The sequence below is a fragment of the Melopsittacus undulatus genome, chromosome 9 (genome assembly GCF_012275295.1).
Source record: "Melopsittacus undulatus isolate bMelUnd1 chromosome 9, bMelUnd1.mat.Z, whole genome shotgun sequence".
Lineage (NCBI taxonomy): Eukaryota > Metazoa > Chordata > Aves > Psittaciformes > Psittaculidae > Melopsittacus > Melopsittacus undulatus.
This window is the reverse complement of record NC_047535.1, coordinates 1,734,792-1,754,140: the sequence shown is the minus strand read 5'-3', so window position 1 is coordinate 1,754,140 and position 19,349 is coordinate 1,734,792. Positions and strand designations below refer to the sequence as shown.

The 19,349-nt window shown below is 43.3% G+C and overlaps 1 protein-coding gene across 2 annotated transcripts in view; it reads left to right on the top strand.

The window, feature by feature from the left end:
• Nucleotides 1-1,562: 1,562 nt before the first annotated feature.
• Nucleotides 1,563-19,349, top strand: part of SMAD3 (SMAD family member 3) — a 73,024-nt gene continuing 55,237 nt past the window's right edge. Inside the window, exon 1 of one of the 2 annotated variants that reach the window (XM_031048631.2) lies at nucleotides 1,563-2,157. In XM_031048631.2, coding sequence (XP_030904491.1) covers nucleotides 1,952-2,157 — 206 coding nt within the window. In that variant the 5' untranslated portion in view covers nucleotides 1,563-1,951. The remainder of the gene's footprint in view (nucleotides 2,158-19,349) is intronic. The other variant, XM_005148803.3, reaches the window with a different exon arrangement.

Sequence of the window (19,349 nt, the reverse complement as noted above, 5' to 3'; positions counted from 1 at the left end):
TCCTGCTTTTAGCCTAATGAGTGTCAAAAATGTCCTGCATTGTTTTAGAGGTATTGAGGAGCTACTTCCTCAAGTGATGCTGGGATCATCTACAGGGGTTCCACAGCTCTCTACTTCAGGCATGTCAACCAAGACAGCCAAAAACTGGGTCAGGGCAATGGTCCAAGATTTTAGTGGTGAGCCTCCAAAATTCAAGACACTCGGGGAATGTGTGTTGGGAATAATCTGAGAATGCTGGAGAAAAAGGGAAAAAAAGGAGTATTTAATTTGTACAATATTGGTATTTCAGATTTTGGTCCTGACACTTTGGACCAAAGCACGGGGTTTGTTTTAAACCCATGTGAAAGCCAAGCCTCTGAGCCTCAGACACTGTCTGAACCCCTAGGTTCTAACTTGCCACAAGGCAATCTGTAGGGCTGGCCGCTTGGAATCCGCAGGCACAGGAAGGTTTTGGATGCCGGCTTTCGAGGAGTCTCCCCACTGGGTTGCACTGGAACCTGGAATATGAGAATGTGGGTTGGCAAGAACCTGTGTGTCTGGGAGCTGCAGAGCAGCCCTGAGGCTTCCCAAATGCGGGCTCCTCATCATCCTTTCCGACACGATGGAGACAACTGGGAAGTGAGTTTTGGGTCAAAACCTCACAATTTGGGAGTTGGGTCCCTTAAAACTCTTACCCATTGCTCCTGGGCCGCTGCTGCAAGGGGCTGTGTTGCAGATGGAGCTCACAAACATGAACTAGCCTCAGTGGAGCCATGTGGTGCCTGTGAGGTGCCCCAGCCGCCTTGCTGCTTGCCCCAGCACCATTTTGGGGTGGTTTGTCAGAGAACTGGAGCCTTGAGGAGCTTATGGATTACATTGACCTGTTTTTTAGGGCCTGGGCCATCTTTCAGTGCAGAGGGAGCGATGATGAAGTCTGACAGCCCAAGTGTGTGCAGCAGGAAGAGACTGGAGATTTACCTGGATGCCAAACCCGGAGCATCTCCACAACACACCTGGATCTGAACCCACTGACAGCAACATTCCGTCTGAGCAGGTCTGGGGGTAAACATCTCCATGGAGTCATGTGTGCCTGATACGGGGCAAACGTTATGTGGGTACCCAGTGCTCGGGGTGGAAAGTTGAGGGAATGGAACAGTAAACTCAAGGGGTTGAACCAAACCCTGCCGATTGTGTGAGCACCACTTGACCGGGTTGTGTTCAGCTGTCTCTGTGTGGAAAAACACCTTTCCACAGGGAAACAACTGTGGTGGGGCTGCATCATAGAATCATAGTATAGTTAGGATTGGAAAGGACCTCAAGATCATCTAGTTCCAACCCCCCTGCCATGGGCAGGAACCCATCCCACCCTGCCCGAGGACCCTTCACTAACGGGGGCTTTGTCATTTGTGGTTATATCTGCTGATTTCCCCCTCGACCGGGTTTGTTTCGGGCTCCTGATGTGGCTTCCATGGCTCCGAGGAGGCCGAGCCCGCACTGGGGCCTCGGCTGTGGGGACCCGAGGGGCCGCGGCTCTCCCTCAGGGCACGTCCCCGCCCTGCGCTCTGAGGGGAGGCCGTGAGCTGCGGGGCTGAGGGCAGGAGAGCCCCGTCCCGCCCGGCCGCCTCCCCGCCCTCCCTCGGCGTGTTTGGGAGGGAAGGAGGGGGTGGAAGCCGGGCCGGGGCAGGCGATTTGCATGAGAGACAGACTGGGAATGAGCTGGAGCCGGTGCCGCTCCGCGCACACCGAGCGGGGCAGCACGGGGAGCGGCGGCCAACTCCGGGCAAAGTTTGGTGCCGCAGGCCGGAGGTGCTGAGGCACCGGCGGGGCTCAGAGCGGAGCGGCTCGGGGCCAGGCCAGGCCACCGCCGCCGCCCGGGGCCGGGCTTTGTGCTGCCCGCGGCGCGGCGGGGCCTGCGCGGAGCCGAGCGGAGCAGCGCGGAGCCGGCGGCTGGGGCGCTGCCGGCAGAGCCAGCATGTCCTCCATCCTGCCGTTCACTCCTCCCATCGTCAAGCGGCTCCTGGGCTGGAAGAAAGGGGAGCAGAACGGGCAGGAGGAGAAATGGTGCGAGAAGGCGGTGAAGAGCCTGGTGAAGAAGCTGAAGAAGACCGGGCAGCTGGACGAGCTGGAGAAAGCGATCACCACCCAGAACATCAACACCAAGTGTATCACCATCCCCAGGTAAGGGGGGGTCCGCGGTGGTGGTGGGGAGCGCCCCAAGCAAGGGGCACCGCGGCCCTGGGGTGCTCGGAGGCCCTAGGATCGCAGCCCTCTCCGGAGGGGCTCGGCATGCTCTGCACAGCCTGGCACAGGGCATGTTTTGCTTTCCAGCCCCGCTGCACTTCGGTGCGGTGTTAGTCCTCTCCTGCCTGCTCGATTCTGGCTCTATATATAGTTGAAGAAAAATATAACTGGCTAGAGAATTGGATTACTGTCTAGTAACAAGAGAGGAAGAAAGTAAGAGGGGAATGCAGGGGAGAAAATATGTCTCCAGCCGAGATAAAAAAAAGTTGGAAGCGCTCTGGGTTACAGTTACACTTATTATTGTGGATACTCTCATTGTCAAAAGTTTCAGCGTGTTCTCCGGTACTGTTATGTACATATTGTCTTTTGATTAATGTATCAGGAAAATGGGTTTGTGTTGGGTTGCTTGGTTTCTTCCATATTAGCTAGACAGGTATTACTCTGAAGAGGTGATTTAGAGCCCTGCTGTGCATATGTTTGCAAATTACTTTTTAAACCGGGAATGCAAATGGAATGGCTGAAGGGGATTGTTTGGAGTGCAGAAAAAGCATGGGAGAGGGGATAAAACTTGGGGGTTTCATATTCTTTGAATTAACATAGACTTTATTTTTAGCCTTCATTCTGAGATCGATCCATGAGAACATCATAAATCATAAAGGACGTGTATATATGTATCCCATCTAAGAAAATATTTCCCAGTTGCTTTCAAATAGCTGGCCACAAGTGGTGTTTTATTGCTGCAGATCTGGTGCTGTAAGCTCAGCCAGATGACTGCTGATTCTGTTACTGATTGTTGTTCGAGGGTATGTTATTTTTCGTTAAACAAAGGCCAAAGTTCATCCCAAATATTTGACTGCTGCATAATTGTATGTTTCTGCGTGAGAAGATATCTCTGTGTGTGTATTCATGCTTCTCTCTGGCACAAACAAATGTATGCTTTCTTGGTTGTCACAATGATTTAATATGCAGTAGCTAATACAAAGCAGCATCTGTTGCATGAAAAAGTGAAGCAAGTAGCTTAGAAATGTAGACTCCTAACATTTTCTTCCAACTATAGTAGTGGGGTTTTTAATTTTTAAAGGAAAAATAAAGTTTTATCTTTTTTTTTGTGGTGAATGACCGATTGTGGCTAAGATTTTGGCCAGTAATGTGAATAGACACCTCAGCCTTTGTTAGTTACTCTGGCTTTGCCTAGTTGAAGCAGAAATCAAAACCTGTGCAGCTACCACCTGATAAACATGCCTTAAAAGCTCTGTTTTTCAGTTCTTGGTAAGCAGTGTGCTTTCCACGTTGATAATACCTGTTTAAACCACTTCCCTGAAACACCATTTCAAAAGAAGAAAATTACTTGAGCAGCCCTGTTGCTCTGGCCTGGGTGTTGTGCTTAGCTGAGGCTGACCTGTTGGGGAACAGAGCCTCTTGGTACTTCTTTTGCTAATGACAAGGTGGATTAGATAAGGGAGGAAGGTTTTGACATTTTATGGTGCAGAAGAAGCACAGACTTGGGTGGAGTGAGATGCTTTCATTTAGAGAAATCCTTTCCAAGCTTGAAAATAAGTAACAACACAGATACCACATGTGTAAATGCTGTCATCTTCAGACTGTCCTGCTTGTTCCTCCTGCACAGAGGTGAATGATTCCCCTAGACCTTGCTCTGTTAAAGGAGATCTGTACAGAAATTAAAACATCTCATGTTCATTTATGACACAGAGCCTGGATCCTGCAGATCTTAAACTTTGGTATGGGAAAAGTGTCAAGATATTCTGGTGGTAGCTCCTTCTGCCTTGGCACTAGTTTTTAAACACGATACTTTATATGTACTTTTATTGTTTGGGATATATATTACAGAGGGAATGTGGTTAGATTGTACTGGACCCTCTTCAGCAGCATACTGAGAGGTTAATATACCAGAGGTTGGGGAATGGTGGGGAAATGTGAAACAGCTTGTCTAGAAGTCAGTGGCAGATCTGGAACCAGGCCTTGTGACTTCAAGCTGTGTGTTTTCTGGACTGTGCTCTTTGTCCTAATGTGTCTGTGAATCTGATTACCGTGTCATTGGAAATTAGTGCTTGCAAGACAGTTTTAGTATGGTTTTAGTTTGGGTGTTGTGTTGGATTTTCTTTTAATAATTCCACATATGTCATTTTACTATTTACTCAAATATGTTGGGGAGGAGGGAGGGGGAAAAAACATCATTAAAGATTAGCTCGTGTTGTACATTCTCTGTAATGCATCAGTAGACTGAACTACAGTGGAGTGATGCCAGTGATGACTGGCCCAGCAGGAGTAGGGTAAGTCCAAAATTAGCTATTGTATCCATGAGACGAAGCAAGTTTCAGATGTAAAAGTGCTTGAGCTTTGCAGAAACATGGCTTATGGGAATAAAGGCTACACAGCAAATTCTTGTAGTGATCAGGTGGGATTCTTTTGAGAAAGAACAGGGGGAAAAATGTTTTTATAGGGCTAAAGAATCAGAATATGAAATTTATTCCTGCTGTCACTTTCATCTACTTGGACTTGGAAATATATGTACTACATTCTATCTCCTGACAGATTATTGAACAATGAATAGTTGCTTGTGTACTTATTCGGCATGTATAACACTTTCCAAGTGCTCCATTGTTAGGTGGTGTGACAGACACCTCAGGCCCTGGGTTTTCTGCTGGAAGGATGTGTGACAGGCAGCGAACGGCTGGAGAGACCTTCACAGATGCCAATGTAACATTGCTGGCAGGACTTTTCCTTCCAGTTTTTTTCCACCTGAGAAACCATCCAGTCTCCGACCTTCTGATTGTTTCTTGTGCTGCACTTACTGGGGCTGGACAGAATGGTTCCTTTAAGAGGACCTTCCTCCTCCTTCCTTCATCTGGCAGGCTGCTGCCAAAGCCCATCCTTCCCTTTAAACCTCTGTGTACCAAGCTGGTGGGCTTTGGTGTCAGGCGCTGACCTGGTGAGCTGTAGCAGGCTGGGGCTGTGTGACACAAAGACATTTTTCATGCTGTACTGTGAGGTAAAGTTGAAAACACATATTCTTTGGGCCATTAAAATATATCCTTTGTGGTAATTGTGGTGATCTTGAAAGCCCAGCTTTCAGGATGGGCATTTTGATGGCTTTTCAGACAGGCTTGAGGGCAGTGTGCTGTTAGCACATATCCCAGCACAGCCAGGTTTGTGGGTCTGTGGCCTCTCTGCTTTGCTCTATGAGCAAGCTTCGGTCTGCTCCAGCTACTGTCAGATTTTTTTGATGGCTCTATTCACTTCTGAGACCAACGAGCATGGTAAGCATGGAATGGTGGCAAAGTCTAGCTGACATTACCAAAGAATTACATATCTACAGAGCCCTGTGGACTTGATCCCTGCAAGAAGAGCAGTGAGTTGCTAACACCATTTCTGATGTGAAGAAAGGCCATACTGTTCACCTGACAAAACTGTCAGCCTTTTGCCCTAGAAATAAAATTCCTCTGAATTGTGATGAATCTTTTAACCTATGTAAGGGTCTGAACTGCAGAACATGTGGTGAGCACTTAGCAATTCCTAAAAGCTGTGAAGTACATATAGTCTTGCTGATATGTGATGAGATAGTAAATGCTTTGTTTCAAGAGCTTTAGTGGTACTACACATATCAAGGCATAAATCTCAGGACATTTTGTAATACATTTCCATATGCATATTTTTTCTTGTGAACTTATTACTGTATTTATTTCTTTTGGTTTTAGGGGAGCCAGGAGTCCTGTGTGTAAGGAACACTTCCTTTTAAGTGGTGTTCTTTTTAATTTAGAAAATAGTTTTGAGAAGAGGTGGGTGTTATTTCTTGTGGAACTCATCTGATAAGGATAGAATGTACCAACTGCAAAGGTAACATGGCACATTTCATTACTAAAAGCAGCTGAACAAGGTGTTCCTTAAATGATTTACATTTTGGTGGGGAAAGCCAGGGAGAATACCTAAGTGATTTTAGGAGCATCTTGGGTGTGAGCATCCCTTCTGTTGTGTTGACAGTTGATCACATAATATTTACAAGAATTGACCATGCTGTTAGGATGGCCTGGAGACCAGGAAAACATGGACACTGTGAATATAAGTGACAGAGGCTGTTGGCAGGACCATGAGGTATGTTATTCCAAGGCTACTGCCTGCTTGGTGGCAGCAATAAGCAGAGGTCTAGTAGTAGGTTTGTGTGTCCACGTGCGTATGTGTGTATTTGTTTTAAAACCAGTTTTAACCTTACTTGTTTTCAGTTTTGGCTTGTCCCTGTATGTGAGGAGCTTTATATTGCATAGACTTGTCTAAGACTGTCTGCACTTAGCTTCACATAACAGTGCTGCACTAGAGATAATTATAGTTCAGTCCTGTGTGCAAATGCTGCCATTGTACTTGCTGGCTCCCTGTTACTGGTAATTTTACTGCTACAAAAGTGTGTCCACTAACCTGTGTACTGACCTAGGTTTATGGGCAGGTTTTTACAGCCCCGTCCTAATCTTTGTGCTGCCACAACCATCCTGCCAGCAGTGCCCACGTGAGCTCGCTCAGCTGTGGCAACCATAGCTGCAGGGTTCACGCTGCTTTGCAAAGCAGCTGGGAACTAACTTTGTGGAATTAGTGTGACTGTGCAGATCAAGTCTAAAGGTGAAAATACAATGAGTGTACATAGGCCTGCAGTCACATGTGCTTTCTGCCTGCAGTCCTACTTGTCCATCAGTGCCTTTCTCATCTCCGTCCTTGTTGCCTTCTCAAAGGTCAAACCTCCTTCTTGGGACACAGAGGTTTCTGCTCCCCACAGCCCCTCCGGCTTCTCCCAGAGCTGCTGCCTCTTATATTAGCCTGGTTAATAGCACATGTAGTTGACTTTTAGTCAAAGTAACTACTGTTTAGCCAACGCAATAATGTTGATACAGCCATTTAAGGAGGAACTACACATTTGGTTTTGTTAGCAGAGATGAAGGAACTGGGGAGAGGAGAAGGAGATGAGGGAAGAAAGTGTTGCCCAGCTTTGCAGCCCCTTCCCTCAGGGTGGCTGCTGCAGGAATAGCACATCAGACCCAGCCCTTAGCAAGATGTCTTCTGAAATTTGTGGTGTCTCTTGTCAGCAGCAAGTATAATTCAAAACCTTTTGTCAATGTGTATTTATTTACCTTTTTGTTCCTGAGCTGTGCAGGCCAGTTAACATTGTGCATTAAAACTGGTGGTAAATCTCCTCTTGGCCTGGAAAGACAACTGCAGTATTTATATAGAACACTATGGGCTAAGGGGAAGAATGTATTTTACCATTTGTTGAGATGATTTCAGACGTTCATATCTCTGCCTTTTTCTTCTCCCCTTTCTCAAGAGACTAAAATATTTAAAACAGCTTCTGAAAGGAGCCATGAGATTCTCATTATATTGTGTAGTAAGTGTTGAATCTTTGTGAAATAAAATGTTTAAAATGGTTGCTTAACTTTTATAGTATTAGGGAAAGACCCTGAACATTGCACTCATTTAAATATAATGAGAAATAAATGCAAAAAATGGGTGGAATAAAGAAATACACACTGTATGGGATTATCACATCAGGGATCCAATTAAAATGAGCCCTTCTAATAAATATTGGTTTAATAATGTAAACTTGTGATTGCTGTATTATTGCAACAAAAATAAAATTAACGAGATTTAATGGACTGAGCAGCCATTAATTTTCACTTGTTAATTTATTAGGAGCTTCTAATGCTGTTAGAGGCACAGTAATGTCATTATCCTGCATGAACTGCTCTATGAAATAAATAGGGCCAAACGGTGCTTGAATTAAATTGAAATCAGATTTTATTCCCAAATTATCTTTTTCTGTTCTTTTATTATTTTTTCCTAGCTTTCCTCTGTTGAGTGCAATTAGATGTTCAGGGATGGGATGCAGCACTCTCTTCCAGTAAGGCTTATGAATAGTCCTCATTAACTTCTGGCCTTGTCTGCCTTGATGTTCTGTGTAAAAAGCTTTCTCCAATCCAAAGCTGCTTGTGTTGATTGGCAGTGAAGAGAGCAGACAGGAGCAAGGGAATAAAGACAGGGCAGAGGTTCTTGCCCAGACACTCTGGTTGCTGTAGGCTGACTCCACCGAGCTCAGCAAATGTTTGCTAATTACATTTTGCTACATGTGACTTGAGTCTAAGCATAAAGGCAAGGAAGTTGTTAATAATTGGGCTCTTGTACTTGTCAGTGATAGCACAACTCTGTGTAAGTAAAGGGACAATAATGTGTCAATTGTTGCAGCTAATACTGGTTTTAAAGATGTTGTGAGGCTTTTTAGACCTGATCCTCCTTTGCTCACCCATCTCTTTACCACCACTGAAAGAATGGTGGCATCTGTGGGACTTGCCCTTAGGCAAGAAGGGAAGTTTGATTGCTATTGGTACTGTGGCTCCATAGGAACAGAATAAAAAGCCAGAGCTCTCTCTTCCTGTAAAGGCTTGATCCTTCAGAAGCATAGGTTACAAATATGAGCAGGAATAAATAAGTTGTGCATAGTAATAGGAGCCCTACTTAAAACAGGAATTGTAACCTTAATCTTCAGAAGAGCCCAGCCAGGTAAGAAATAATGCTGCTCTGCTTTTTAGAGGATCCCTCAGGAACTGTGTGAGCCTCACAATAGGAAATCTTCATTGTCAGCTAAGAAGCTCTTCCCTGTGAGGGTGCTGAGGCGCTGGCACAGGGTGCCCAGAGAAGCTGTGGCTGCCCCATCTCTGGCAGTGTTGAAGGCCAGGTTAGATGGGGCTTGAAGCAACCTGCTCTAGTGGAAGGTGACCCTGCCTGTGGCAGGGGTTGGAACTGGATGAGCCTTAAGGTCCCTTCCAACACAAACCATTCCAGGGTACTATGAAGCCCATTAAACCTAAGCTGCTGCAGCTGTGCTGTTTCAGGTGTCCAGATTTGCTCGTGTAGCAACAAGGTAGGTTTCTCTGTCCTATGTGGCTGTGTGTGGTGCAGGCAGGCATCAGGCTATTCAAAATGAGTAGGTCAGGAAATCTGTGGGATTTTGTGCCCCAGCAACTGCTCCAAGTATCGAACCATCAGTCCTTTCTCTGCAGTAGAGAATCTCAACATGATAGATGATACAAGCCTTGCTTACATCAAGAGTATGCTTCGGAAGCCACAGGTCTTGGTGGATAGAAGCAGCACTAGGGAAAGAACACATGGGGAGAAAAATGCTAATTGTTCCTTGTGAGTTTGAATCTTCAGCCTGCTTGTGTTCAGCATTTTGCTATTGCACAAGGAGTCAGTTTTATTGCATTTTTAAAGTATTAGGATCTGCTGTTGATGTGGAAGACATGATGAAATAGCAAATCTCACTGGTGAGCCTCATGAAAGAGAAATTCACTTACTCTTCACAGATGTAGAACAGTCGAAGTTCATGAAAGTACTGGGCTTAGTAGAAGACATCTTTGGAACATGAGAAAGCCTCTTTGGTTTTGTGTTCAAACTGCAACTATTGTTGCTTTACCTACTTAACAGCTGGAGAACATTTTTCCCCCCCAGTTTTCCTTTATAACTAGATTTTAAGTGTTGCTGTGTGGGAAGACAAAAGACCCAACTACAAGCATCTTTAATTCTTCTACACTCAGAAAGAACAGATGTGTTTTTTTTTTCACAGGGATACAAAGTCTGTGGTTTCTATACATGTGGAACTGTACAGAAAGAACCTTTTCTTCTTATTATTTGTTGAACAAATTGTTGTTCCTCTTGAGTCAGATGCATAGCCAATTTATAGCATGTGTGTAACAGCATCTTAAAAATTGTATCTTTTTGACTATAAGAAAGGCAAATAAGCACCTGGAGTCTGAATCTTTTCCCACTTCTTTTGCATTTGTGTAATTACGTGGATTTCAGTACATGTACTTCTGATTTATATGCAAGAGAAAGGAGAGTCAGGTCAGCACAAGAAAGCAGTGAACTGAGAAAGGAGGAGAGAGGTGTTTATAGGTTGAAAATTATCCATTTTTCTCTTTTAAATTCAGGGCATTTGGGACTTCTGCAGGTGTTTGTAGGACTTGAAGCCTGCCCACCAGAGCCTTCGAGACCTGAGGCCTCCACAAAGACTGGACTTGTCAGCCCTGGGCTGGAAATGTGCCCAGAAGCCAGGCAGTTTAGCTGGAAGTTTGTTGAAAATGATGCTTCTCTGCATAGCATTTCATTTTCAGAGGAGTTCTCTCTCCTGTTTCATTGAGAGTTTTCTGGTGGGCACTAGTGTGGCTTGGCAGAGGTTCTCCACATGCTGTAGCATGGCAGTGGGTTTGGTGTTGGCAGTGGCTCTTGATCCTGTGCAGAAGGTGGCATTTGGCTGTTCTCAGTGTGGTTTTTATCTTTTTCTTTCTTTCTAAGCAGCTTGCATACAAGTGGTGAGGCCCTTATAGTGTGCTTCACCCTTCCCACCTCCTCTGCTACACAGCTGTAGAGCACAGGAAGGAATAGGGTTTCCTCTTGCATGGCTTAGATAAAGCGCACCCACAGTTACAGGCCTTGAACTCAGGAGCTCAAGGTCTGGTAATAGCTTGATCCTTTCTTCCTTCCCCCATGGTCAGCAGCCTTTTGGAGGAAAGTTCTAGAATTATTATTGATGTTGGTCTGGAACCTTCAAGCAAAGCTGCAGTGAGACCCCCACATCAAATTGCCTTGTAAGATGAGCTTGGAATGGTGAAACTTGCATACGGTTTGGCCAGTCTTTCTCCATATCTGCTTCTTGGGCCTAAATTTACGTGATTTACCGACCATAAGCTTCACCACAAGCCAAAGCTGTCTTATCAGCCTGTTGCATGTTACTGTTCTCTGTTCAAAATCTGGTGGCATTCTGTTTTTTATGGCCAGTGGAGCTTTTGCAGAAGGTGACTGTTAGAATGGCAGAAAGTGGCATCCAGCTGGTTTGAAATCACTGCATTAGAAACCAGCTTTACAAAAGAAATAAGTGATTTTATAAAAGAAGTAGGTAATCACTGTCTGATTGTCAAAGCTAATACAACTTTATGGCTGATTTCTGTCACCAGGAAAAGTCTGCCAGCAGTCTGCACACTGCTTTGAGCTTTGCTCTGAATTAGATACCAGAAATAACTCGTGTGTAGGTAGACAGCTGATCATTGAAGCTTTTCCCGTATCTGGTTTAGCTTGTTTGGTAGAACTAGATGCTGAAAGTTCATGTATAGAGTTGCAAGTGCATATTTATTTTTCCCAGTCATAAGTGAATTAAGATAGGTTTTCAGTTGTGGATTACTGCATAATGAACGTACATTGTGGTTAGGGAAGACTGAGGATAGCAGGGTTTGTTCCATACCACTATGGAACTTTGAGCAAAAGGTTCAGCCTGCTTGTACCTTACACTTAACTGCCTCGCACATACAATACTTGCCTCACAAGGATGGCAGAGAATCTAATACCAGTTGTGAAAAGCTCTTAAAATCTCGAGAGGTAGACTCTGTTGCAAAACCCAATACTTTGCTGATTTAAAAAGCTCTCTGTTGCTGCTCAGCATCTCACTTGTCCCAAGAAAGCACTTTTCATTTTTGTTGGAAAATGTCTTTGCAAATATCCAAGTGCTGCGTCAGTGAGAATATTAGAATTCCATAGATGTTTAGTGGTAAACCCTAACTGGCTTTGCATAATATTTATCTATTCATCTCTGTTCTGGTGCCTCCTGTACACATGGAATATTTTGACTGGTTGATACACATCATACCACAGTGGTCTGCTACTGAGCTGAAGTTTGTAGTCTGTTAGCACAAGTCCAGGGGAAACACTATACATGTAGCCTCATGTTTTCATTTAAGGAATATTATATAACCATATGTGAATTTAATGCCATCCAAATACAAAGTGTTAAATGAAAGAAGTGTGTGTCTGTCAAGCGGTTGTGCTGTTGTTCGTGGACTTACACAACCATAACCCACAGCAACACCAGTTGGAAAAACCAAACCTTTCTATATAGCTGTGTCTTACTGAACGTTTTGGCAGCCACCATCAGTGCTGGGCAGTGTCACGGTTTGCTTTAAAACTCCTTTGCAACTGAAGACTTGTGGTGAATTGTTCCAAATGAGATGACTGAAAACTAATAGGTGGCCATCTGGCTGGAAACAACAGCATTAATTAAGGTTTCTCTTTTGAATCATTTACAAGTTAGAAATAAATGCTCTTTTCAAAGGTACTGACACAAGCTGAATTTGAGTTCTTGCTGTGGGAAACGGTGTGTTTAATGTATCTCCTCACTAAAACTAAGGATTGAGAAATAACGCTTGAGATCGTAATTACTTAGATTTCCTAAGAGCAAAATAACGTCCAGATCAGTCCTTGTGTATTTTAAATGGTTATTTTCTTTGAAGGGCAATGTTTAAGCTCCAGTGCTGTCAGTTTATCTCATTTAAAAATAATGAAGTATCTTTATATACAATATTCATTGAGTCCTTTTAAAGACATTTTTATTGTGGTCATTTCATAACCTGTTGAAGGTCCCATGCACTATTGAAGGGGGAGCAGTTGTGACCTCTCATTTTAACCACAGATCTTAAAGTCCTTTAGAGCCAAAGGATTTATACCTCCTTTTGCTGATGAGAAGAGTGAAGTCCTGAGAGCTTGGGTGAGTTACCTGAGGTTAGTCAGAGGAAGAGGCAAAGTGACATTTAGGGTGAAAACATCTTAAGATCTGCTACAGTGTTCCATATACAAGATAGAAACATTACTCTTGAGGGTGCATCTTCCATGCTCTGAATGGAAAATGGGAGTCAACTCTTTCTGCATTATACCAATAAATCATAGCATATTCATAATACAGCATTGATAATTATATTAATAAAACTAATTTTCAGTGAAAACCAGGAGGAGGCATTTAGGATTTTAGAATCACAGAATGGTTTGTGTTGACCATCTAGTCCAGCTCCTAGGCAGAGCAGGGGACATCTTTTATTAGATCAGGTTACCCAAAGCCCCATCCAACCTGGCTTTGAGCACTTCCAATGATGAAGCATCCACAGCTTCTCCAGGCAGTCTCCTCACAAAGGAAGTATGAAAGTGCTGAGGATGCACCTCCTTGGGTACTCAAGAGATGGTATTTCTTTATGCTTGTGTATTTTCCAGACTCATCCTGAGTACAGCTCCTTATTGCCTTGGCTTTTTGGTGCCTGAAGGGTACCTGGCAATTCATATTGGCATGTCTGAGGGCCAGAAGAACAAGCTTTAATACAAATCTGTCTGAAGTATTGCAATTCCTGATGCTTGGAGAATATGTGTCTTGGGATATCAGGTCTGTAGCCATTTAGATACAAGGAATGGTGTACAGTCAAGAAGGGAGAACCCTTAAGTAGTGTTCTGGCTTAAAAGAATAGTTTGATGTAAACATCCCCTCAGTTTCCTCCCTTTCATTCCTCATTTTCTGCTAATGGTATCTGTGCTGTAGGGCATTGGTGAGCCAGACAAATGAACTCATATAAGCCAGTGAAGGTCTGGGAAATGATGGCTTGAAATTGAGTTTTGTAAGTTACTGCTTTGCATGCCAGGCTCTACTGGTTTGAAAGCCCTGTTGAGATAGCTGCTTCTAAACAGGAATAAAAATAGACAGTTCAAGTGTTCTGATTTTAGAAGAATAAAGAAGCATTTATTAGATTACGATTGGTTGATGACTTTGAAGCTGGAGACAGTTTTATGTTACAGAGCTTCTCACTGTGCTTATTCTCTCAGTTCCTGTTCTTTCCCCCTACCACCACTTCTTTTTCCCCTCTCTTTTCTTGCTTTCTATTTTTAAGCTGGCATTTCAGTTTCTGCTGTACCGGCAGGGCAGCTGTTCCAGAAGAAAAAGAGAGAGGAAAGGTGGGAGGTAGAGCTAATAGTATAGCTAATAGCTAACAGACTAATACTCTGTTATTCATTTGGCTTTGGGGTTCTTCTGTTCAAAGTTTATGTGTTTCCTATATATCCAGTAGTCAATAAAAGAGCTGCTTGCACTTGAAGGCATTCAGTACATGTATTTTGACAGTCCTTGTGCACTTCACTAGAAGGGAGGAAAAGTGGGACATTTAGGACAGGAGAGAGGCCATTAGAGTTTTAACACAATTTTTTGTATGTTTTATATTAATTTACATGCGTATAGATGCATATTTTTAAAATATGTGTATATAATAAATAAACCCTTTTGTCCAGTAGAATTAGCTTCAAGTAGAAACTGGTATTTTAATTAACCATTCTATGGGGGAAAAGAAAAAGGTACTGTAACTTCATTAGAAAAGAGATAATGGTCTATTAACATTAGAACAAAATATGAACAGCCCTCATTTAGTATGTGCATGTGCCTGCATAAGTGAACTGATGGAGAACCAATGCTGATCAGAGATTTGGGTTGCTTCAAGGGCTTAAAAACAAGCAGCAGGAATTCCATCAGGATGGAGTATGAGGTATGTATGGGAGATTCCTCCCCTGGGCCTGGTGAAGAAGGGATTATTCTGTGTGGCCCTGCTGAAACTGTTCCTGAGCTGCAGCTGACCACAGCTGTGAATCTGTGCCTTGCATTCTCCTGTGTGTGGTTTTCTTTGTTGGTGTAGTCAGGGTGGGTATTTTTGTTTAAATGTTATTTCTCTTCTCTGTGCTGTGTCTTAACAGGGAAAGAGGCTTGTTTGGAGGGCAAGGAAATGAACAAATTGTTCTTTGTTATGAAAGCAAAAAGACATTACTTGGTGTGACAATAAAACAGTCCAGGCACTGGAGCTCTTGGGTTTGAAGCCAGAGTGGGCTTTGATTTTTGTTGCTAGTTCAGTAAGTCACTTATTCTTTCACCTGTGTGACTTGAGGGCTGTCAATTTTGCACTCTGGATTCACATCACTATGAGAGAATAACCGAGAAAGTGTAAAAGACTTTGCCACACTTTTGTGTTAGATTCACATCTTGATTTTACAAATCACATCCTATTTCAGCCTTAATTCTGGTTTGCAGTCACTGCGCTGCTTGGAGCTATGAGGAGTATTTTTCTAGGTTCACTTGAGGGTTGAGTGTTGTCAAAAGCTGGCTGAAAGTTGGGCCAGTGTAACTAATGTATTGCTATAAATTAAATCACTGAAGACTTATTTTTAGAAGAGAAGGATTATTTCAAAACACAGTCAGGAACTTTTCTACCAGTGATGCAGTAACTTGTTCTTGTCAGTTAAAAATTGCACCTCATGTTGACTTGGATCCAGTGCAAGCTTGCAGCATTGTTCTTAATTTTGATGGTTTTGTAGTAAATAAGGTTGTTACTCAAAGGTATTTACCTCCTTTACAAGAAACTTGTCTTTAGACTAAACAGCGAGATGTGCCTCTTGGTTCACAAAACCTGATAGGCGCAGCTTGTTTTGTAGCTGTCATGGGGCCTGAGGTCTGCTGCTTAATCTGAAGTTGACAGTCCTTTGGGAATGCAGGGTACAGGCTTGCTCATAGGATAACCTTTCTCCAGTTTTGTTTTCTGGTGTTATCTCCTGGCACAAAAGACTGGAGGAGGAACAAGCAAGGGAAGCGTTTAAATTTCACGTACTTTTCTATCTGCTGCAGTAGTTTTTGGGCACTGGAGAGGAGGTGACAAAGGAAGCTGTGTCCCTGTGTGTTGTGCAGCAGTCTTCATGGATGAAGCTGCTTGTGCAGGAAAGCTGAAGGAAGTTTTCCATGGGCTGAGGAAGGGGAAAGCCGCTAGGAAGGCGTGCAGTCTGCTGGCAGGCGCCTCCAAGGCAGCTTGTTGGAGCAAGCGGTGCTATGTTGGTGGAAGTTGAGACTGCAATAACCCCACTTTTATTTGTCAGTAAGTTTTTTGCCTTGTACTTTAACCTCAAATGTTTTCTTAATAGGCCAGTAAATGGCAGAGAGGGTTTGGACAGAGCAGACATCTTGGGCTGTGCTTCTGTCTCATTCATGGTGTTTGGAAGCCAAGTTAATTTTAACAGAAATGACAACTCCACATTATCTCATTGTCATGTACTTTATGCAGTCATATCTCTACATATTATGATAATGATACATCAGTGACATGATTTTCTTTATGGTTTCCACTTCTACAAACATAGTTCTTGTTACCTACAAACCACTGCAGGAATATTACTCACTTGGCTGAACCACTTGACTTTGAAGAATGTGACTATGATGAAGTGTTTTGTTTTCTCACATCCTACACCAGTGACTGGTAATTTCTTGTCACTTGCTTCCAGGGACTCTTCGACACAAGTCTGGGGCTTTAGTAGCAAATCGGTATGTTGTGATTCCTTGAACAGGCATCTAACCCCATGCAAACCATTACAGTTGGCCATTTGGTAACTGCTTCCAAGGTGCCTCTGAAGTAGGTGAGTAGCACTGAAGATGTGGACTCCATTATGCCTTTTGATGTCCCTTCAAAGAAAAGAAAGACTAAATACTGTCTCATTGTGTAAGGTAAGTAGCTTCTCAGTGGTTCTGTCCTCTATTGAAGCACTTGAGCTCTTGAGATACCCTCAGTCTAGCACTTTTCCTGAGGGTTGAAAGTGTTTTGCATGCTGGAGCAAGGTGTCACAAGAGAACAAAATGTGGGTGCAGAACTGCATGGGCTTTGCTGGCCTCTGCAGGGATTTGACGTTCACGTGTGGAACGTGAGTAGCTGCGTGACCCTTGTGCAACAAGTCAATGAGCAACCTTTGAAATATGCCTCATCTTCTTAACCAAGTCTGGCTTTGCAACGTGAACATTTGTTAGCACACAGATAAGGTAATTGTACAAGAGGCAACATTAACCTGGCAATTGCCTCATCTTTCCATGTGCAGTAATAATCTGCTACCCAGGATATACTGGACAATGCAGATGTGAACTTTATGGCATTCTTTTCTTAACTGAAAATTAGCTAAATCACCACAATGCTTTTTGTCAGAGATAAGAGTGTTTCAGAACATGGATGTGTAAATGTCAGTGACAGGAATTGTGCCTGGAGTGAAGTCAGTGAAAATATGCTTCTTAAAATCTGTTTCCTTTAAGTTGCATTGAAAGAACCTTGTGTAATTTTAATGTATTGTTAGTTATGTAGATATATGTATACATCAGGTAGTAGTGTTCATATCCATCTCTAATCAATGTAACATTACTTTCCTCATCTTTTTTTGCCTTAGATGAAGCCCTTCATGAGATTATTTCAGCTAAAACCTCTCATTCTCTGGCACTTGGTCTCTTCTTCTGCAGTGCACTAGCAATACTTAAAGTGATATATCAGCACCTAATAAAAGTGGGATTATCTCTAAGCTGGAAATAAGTAGAAAGAGCCTACTGTGGAAATGACAGGGTTTGCTTGATTCATTTCATAATACTTGTAGTAATGTTCAGTGCAATCATAAGCAAGGTGAGGGGCTTCAGAGGACTTTGTCAGTAACTGCTTTTTACCACTCACAAACTATTTAGACTTTGGCTGTTGAAATTGTTCACATGATCTCTCCCCAGTCATGCAAATATCACAAGCTGTTCAACTTGTTCATTTATTCTGTTGGAAAGGCAGAGGGGGAAAAAACAGCCTTGTCTTGCACCCTGGAGGGACGCTATGCAAAACCAGTCTAAGGTTGCTGGGGCGGGAGCTGTGGAGTTCTCTATTCTTTTGTTTATTATACTTTGCTTTCTGTCATCTCTTAGCAAATAATGAATAACAGTAATAGTATGCTGCGAGACATGAAATCTGGAAGCGTTTATTACAGTGTGTGTGTGAACCATAGTCATCACCAGAGCTTATTTTCTCACGGCCTGCTGTAGTAAGTGCCTGGGGAAAGCAGCTTACAGGGATCTCTGCAATAAGGTCTCAGGGTCTGCAGTATTTCTGCTTCTCTGTCCACAGCAATACCATGCAGTCAACACCTGTCTCTATTTCCATTAGTAACAAAGGACTCTGCATAAAACCCTTTGCTGTCTGTGTGTAGAAAACCTTGCATTTGCAGTCAAGGGCTAGGAAACCCCACAAAAAGCAGGTAGAAGCCAAGTAAAGCAGTTGCTGCAGTAGGGCTGAAACACACATGAAACTTGGGAGGTTTTTCCTTCCTTTCCCTTCCTGGTTTATTTTTATCTTTATTTTTGCTATGGGGGAGGGGTGTGAGTGGGGAAGATTTATCTCCAAGTGTCAACACTGAAATGTGGTTGGGGTTTGTGCGTGCTGTTTGTTGGGGTTTTTATCACCTTCGCCTCCTTTAAGAACGGCTTTCTTTAAGTTCTCCATGATCTCAGTCCTGTAGTGAGCTTCCCATGGCCAGCCTTGTGTCCATGCAGAACCGCAGGAAGCCCTTTTTGCCCTGTGACCACTTGAGATGAGTAATGGCAATCCCACCACACTCACACGTGCTGGAAGTCCGACGTGTTCCGAAGAGTCTTTCCAGATTGAGTCTCATATAAATCAGTGGAAATAATCACACATCTAAGTCCAGTCATCCCATTCCCTTCCTAAAATCTGCAACTCCTCGTGCATGGGTATTGCTCCAAGGTGCTGCCGGATGCATGTGTTAGAGGAAGCTGCTTTGCCTGCAGTAATACTTCATCAGTTTTAGTTTTACTCTTCATACCAGGTCTGTTTAACAGAGGGTTTGCTGCTGCTGTGGTCTCTAAAGGCATTCTGGAGAGGATTGCTTGTGATCTTTTCAGCTTGCAGTGACTGCAGTCTGCTCACTAATACATATTCAATCTTGTTCTTTAGGTTTCTAACAAAAATGGAACATCAAATAATGAGTTTAGCTCCTTGTTTCTAGAAATCATATCTCCACTGGTAAGCAAATACAGAACTAAAGGAAGCATGCTGGGACTAAGGATGCAGCTTCAGGTTACACCTCTGATTTAGTCTAATAGTAGATTGCCATTAAAAGGCATAATCCCATTTCTGTCTGTGTGAGGCTGCTGCTTGCTTGCACAGACTTTACTGTAGTCTTCAGAGCATTTTTTTACCTTTATAGCAACAAGATCACCCAGTCTAATACCTTGTAAACCATGCACTTTGAAATCAGATTTGTGGGTAGAGTTTTGACCTCTGGATTGAAAGGAGTAACCTGTATGAGAATGTCCTCTAGAAATGCATCTTGTCTTCATTTAAAGATACCAAGACAGATTCCATTATGTTGGGCACTTCTTTCCAACAGCTAATAGTCTCCTCACATTAAAAAAGAGAAAACAATAAAGGTACCAT